Here is a 5,745-nt window from a genome sequence, read left to right on the forward strand (position 1 = left end):
TAGGTTCATGCCCGGCCGGTCCAATAGTTCACTGAGTGATGAAAAGGATGGAAAGATTCCACTTGGTTCATGGCCGGCCTGTCCTATCTAACTGTCCATGCACTGCACAGGGAAAGGTAAAGCTACTCAATTTATCCAATTTTATGTATTTTGGTAAATATTAAGTCTAATGTCAAAACTCAATTATTCATTACCTGATGTGATATTTGTTACAGATATTTTGGTAGCTAGTTTTTGGATAATCTACACAATTTGGCGACTCTTGGGATAATAATTTAGCTAGGAGCTTTTTCTGAAAGCTGAGAGAGTTTGAGAGAGCTTAGTGTGAAGTTTTACAGAAAATAGTTTAATATAATGTGTTCCATAAACTATCTTTAATTTATTTTAAAATATTTTTTTCTCTTTCTTTCCTAAAAAGAATTAACTGACCCCATAATGCTTTAGGAATTTCAAAACAGACTTACTCATCAAATTTGACCGTTTTCACATCTCCCAACCTGTTTTCATAATTTCAACACAGAATCTTGATAATTTTACAAATTTTTTAATTATATTTAACTAAAGACAAATCACCCCATAACAAACAATTTGCCAGTCAAATTCCATCCTTAGTGCTTATCCATGGCTTATCCATGGGACTCTTCACTTTTCCAATCATGGTTAAATGTTTATCCATCATGGGTTAAATGTTCGTTAAATGTTCATCATTGTTGTAGTTCAGCGGAGTGGAGTTTCTGTCACTGATCCACAAGGGTGTAAGGAAGTACAGCCGGGAAATGGGCAGTTAATGTGATCTTATCCTGGCCGAACGCCCAGGAGTTGAAGGTCTGCGCTCTATTTTTACCAGAGGACACAGACTGGGATAGCCCATCAAAAGCTTGAATCGTTACATTTGCCATTAAAACTTCTCGTTCTTTCAGTTGAGCCCAAATACCCTGCAAAATGAAGGGAATTGATATCTTGTGCGCCTCCCCGGCATCGATTGAAACCTCCCCGAGTCTCGAACGTCGGTCTCTAGTTAAAAAAGGCAGCCAATCACGGTCGCCGGAGCGAGAGGGCAATACTAATTCAGAGCAGCAGATTAGAGGAGAGAAACCCAAAAGAAGCACTGAACGTCGAGCAAGTAACGCGGATCAGAGCGTCGGAGGAATGGTAGAGAAGGCGAGACGATCTACGCACCGCAGGAGTTGTCATTCTATAAGCCGCTTTAGCTGCAGCGCCATTGATCAGTTGGCAATTGTTCCGTACCAGCCATCTCCGGAGCCAAAGGTTGTGAAAGAATGTCCAGTCCCTAATAATGGTACTCTGCCATCTTGCTCATCAGCAACAGATGCTACTGAGGTATGCCATGCAGCAACAGTGAATTTTTATTAATTTTTCATCTCAATCTCTAACTGTGTAGTGGGTTGAATATTTGTGTGATAGTTTGCTTTTCAATCTATTCTTTTTCGGGTAGCAGCACATGTAATAAGAAAGCAAGTTCTATCACTAATTTCGGTCAATCTAATTTTGGTGGTTGGAATAGATTTACAAATAGTCTTACCTTATTCTACTTATAACCCACAGATAAATAGAATATGCTCACTGGAACAGCCTCCCATCTATAACCAGGTTTAGAATATGCTGACTGGAACAGCCTCCCATCTATAACCAGGTTTAGATATGTACTTTTGGTGTGAATTGTCTATTATTCAAACAGCCCTACAGCTAATTAGAACAAATATCTAATTTATTTATTAGAAATAATATACACCGAATTGTATTTAAGATTAATTAGGATTATTCTATTTATATAAGATAGTTAACTAAAGATCATATGGCTGGCCAGTTAACTAGGACTATCTCGACTTACATGAGATAGTTAACTGATGAGGGTATGTCCATTTAATTAGAATAAGTATATCTTTTAGTGAATTGTATTCTTTCATTTTTTTTAATGAATAGAATTTATTAATTTATTTCTCTATATATTTTCTTTCTTTACTAGTTTTATTCATTACCAGTTTTATTCATTGCTTTCTGGCCAGATCCGACCTATGCAAATTCAGCCACTCTAGGTCAGTTATCATTTCATTGAATCCGTTGGTAACGAATAGTACTTTAATCAATGAATTTTTTTGATACAGGTAGTAGTGCTGAGGGTATCTCTCCATTGCCAGGGCTGTGCTGGCAAAGTAAGAAAACACATTTCAAAGATGGAAGGTGAGAAGATTTAGGATAGTATTTTTTTTGGTTAAATTTATTTTGATTGTATATTTTAAAAATATTTTGAAATTTAATAAATAAAATAAAAGTGAAATCAAATGTTTGATTTACTCTTGTTTTCATAATTTACAATTTAAATAAAAATAACCAGAAAACACCAACAATGACCAAAAACCAATTTAGATTCTTGTAACCAGAAAACACCAACAATGATCAAAAACCAATTTAGATTCTATCTTTCAATCAAGTACTACAGAGATTTGAGACTTGGTTCACTGCCGTGAGACCGTCCATAAAAACAAATAACTTACTCATAAATATACTAATAAACATTAAATATCTGATTAAATTACTAATAAATATTAAATTTCTAATTACTAATAACTAATAAACATTAAATATCTGATTAGATTTTGGCAGGCCAATTATCCTACCAATTATCCCACCGCCCATTTAATGCCCATTTACCAGCCACATATTTGTTGCTGTGTTAGATAAGTAAAATATGCCAGGCTTAAACTGATCCTCTTGTTGTGGTATATGTACGCCAGGTGTGACATCGTTCAGCATAGATATTCCGAAGCAGAAGGTGACCGTGATGGGAAACGTGACGCCATTAGGAGTATTGGAGAGCATTTCTAAGGTTAAAAACGCTGAGCTCTGGTCAAGCTTCAAGAACAACTGATTAAAAGATATTATTCCAGTAATGTACGGCCAAACAAAGTTAGTTCCAATTGGGAGGGTTCAGCACAAGCAGTATTTGGAGTCAGGACGGTGCAAGGCTATCGATAGTAGCAGCGCAGCTTTACTGTCTACTGCAAGGACATAACTGACTGTACAATTTTTGAGCATGACCTCAGCAGCTATAACAAAACAGGGAGCACCATTTGATGTCAGTGGTTGTCAGTACAGAAGTATATTGTAGAGTTTTACCAACAGATCTAGTGTGAGCTTTCTTGAGATTTTTGTATGGAAGCCATGTACTTAAGGTTGAGGAGGGGTGACTTAGCGTGATAATTTTGGGCCTTTTTGTCTTAATGCTTATTATGCATACGTCTGAGATATAGTCCGTTGGATTTATATATAGAGGCACTAGATGATAATAAACTTATGGTGTGGTTGTGTTCCATTTTGATGGTTGTTCCGGCCGTGATGAATGATTGAATTGTCTATTTCAGCGAGAATTTCAATTAAAAATAACGTTCATTGCAATTGGTTTTACAACATTATGTATGTGAGATTGATACCTAATACTCTTTTATGCATTATGAAGGGTTGATTATATATATATATATATATATATATATATATATATATATATATTATTGCTTTGTTTTTAAAAGAGTTAAAATCGAATTATGTTTAGAATTGCACTATATATTTATCATTGTTTGAGTTACAATTTTATAATAAATAAGTTTCAAAATAAAAAATTTATTATTTTTATTATAATTATGAATATTAAGGTAGACAATAAAATTAGAATAAGAAAAGTTTAAAAAGTGTTAAAATTTTGGTTGATAGAATATTAAAGATAAAAAAGAACATTTAATATTAAAATAAAATGGGTAAATCTGTGTAAAGTTTTGGTTGATAAAATGTTAAAGATGAGAAGAATATTTAAGATTGGAATAAAATGGGTAAATTTATATAAGGTTTTTGTCTATAAAATTTGAAAGGTAAGAAGAATATTCAATATTGGAATAAGATGGTTAGGGTATAAAATTTTCATGGATAAAATAATAGAAATAAAAAAAAGAATATTTAAGATTGGAATAAGATATTTATAAAGATGTATAAAAAAAAATTGTTAATAGAATATTGATATAAATAAAAGTAAAAATATAAAATATGAGTTTTGCAAATTTTAAGGTAGGAAAGGTTTTATATATATATATATATATATATAATTGGAATATGATCGTTATACATATGTGAAAATGAATTGTTTAGAAAATATTTATATAAATAAAAGATAAACTATATAATAAGATATTTGCAAATTTTTAATTAAGTTTCAAAGATTTTGTTAATATAATATTGATAATAATGAGAATAAATCAACTTGGAATAATCATGTGTGAAATGTTTTTGTTGATAAAATATTATGTATGTGGAAAGTTTTTGTTGAACATAAAGTATAAAATGAAAGTTTGGTTGGTTTTCAATTAAATTACACAAAAAAATGGAAATCTAAGAAATTGAAAATGGTTTTTGTTGGAGAATTTAATCCCAACCAGCTGTTACTTGTCAAACCATCCCTCCAAATGTGTAAATTTTAATTTTTTTTGTCCACCCTAAAACAAGGTAACGACACGCCGACGCAAAGTACCAAAATCGCGTTAGCGTTCGTTATTAACGCTCAACGATCTTGGAAGAGCACGCGTTAACAAAATAGCAAAGAACTTAATCCGATTGGCAGCACGAGTCACCAAAAACTCATTGGGAGCACGAAGGCACGAGAGGACAAGGTCAAAGCACGAAGTGGACTGGGACTGCGATTCTCAAGGTACAAGACCGAAATCATATCCGTCACTTTGTAATCTCTTAAATGGAGTATGGTATGATGAACGATGGCATCGTTTTTATAAATAGTGTGTGTTTTTTGTTTTTTTGGGGAGGGGGGGCGTGGGGAAATGTACATCAAAAGTTTTTTTAAGGTGTATTAAAAAATATGGAATATGTTTCTTAAAAAGCTTCGTGAGTATTATTTTTATGAGGACTTTGAGAGCATTATTTTATGAATGAGCAGAATGCTCATGTTATTTAAAAAAAAGGTTTATATTTTTTCTAAAGAGAGAGTATATTTTAAATGTTTTTTATTGGTTTTCAAAAGGGTTTTGTTTAAAAGATATATTTTGGGGAATTTGTAGATTTGATTTTTTTTAAAGATAAATAGAGAAGCTATAGTTGTAAGGATAATTTTATTGCAGATAACTAATAAGTTTGTAGGTTAATTTGTTTGTTGAGTCACATTTTGTCAGCTCTTAACAAATGGGAAAAGCCAAGAGGCTAAGAAGGTCAAAGCGACACTCAGAGATGTTTGAGATTTTTTTAGATCTGGAAGTGAAGAGGCAAAAGGATGCCTTTGCATTGAAATGCATTGATTTCAGAAGCCAAGACAGCCAAGGAGGCCTTGGATACCCTTGAGAGGAGTTTTGGTGTAAGGGGGAGCATTGAAGTTGAAGATGAAGGTGGATCTATAGCATCAGATCTACAACGAGATGAAAATCTTGTTGAATCCCACTGTGCACAACCATAAGTGGACGAAAATTTGGTGACTCTAGCAACAGAGTTTGTTGATGAAGTGGACGAAAACTTGGTGATTCTAGCAACAAAGATTGTTGATGAAAGTTTGGTGAATCAAGCAACATAGCTTGTTGATGATAATGAAACTGCCATTGAAGCAGTGAATGCTATGGTGAATACAATAATTAATATTGTTGATGTAAAATTTGATGAAGAATTGTTGGCTAATGATGAATGGTTGTAGGTGATGCAACAAAAACATCATATAGACATGATGTTATTCAGTGAGAA

General features: G+C 32.9%; 1 protein-coding gene across 1 annotated transcript; it reads left to right on the plus strand.

Moving 5' to 3' along the window:
* The first annotated feature begins 695 nt into the window (after positions 1 to 695).
* Positions 696 to 3,417, plus strand: LOC149188719 (uncharacterized). The gene is made up of 3 exons (XM_089413088.1): positions 696 to 1,341; positions 2,127 to 2,202; positions 2,757 to 3,417. The coding sequence occupies exons 1-3, from the start codon at positions 943 to 945 to the stop codon at positions 2,888 to 2,890; spliced, it is 609 nt and encodes a 202-aa protein (XP_089269214.1). The 5' UTR covers positions 696 to 942; the 3' UTR covers positions 2,891 to 3,417.
* Positions 3,418 to 5,745: the final 2,328 nt, after the last annotated feature.

This window comes from Pinus tabuliformis, chromosome 3_1 (genome assembly GCF_031772625.1).
Source record: "Pinus tabuliformis cultivar Carrire ecotype Pingquan chromosome 3_1, CPIR1, whole genome shotgun sequence".
Taxonomy (NCBI): Eukaryota; Viridiplantae; Streptophyta; class Pinopsida; order Pinales; family Pinaceae; genus Pinus; species Pinus tabuliformis.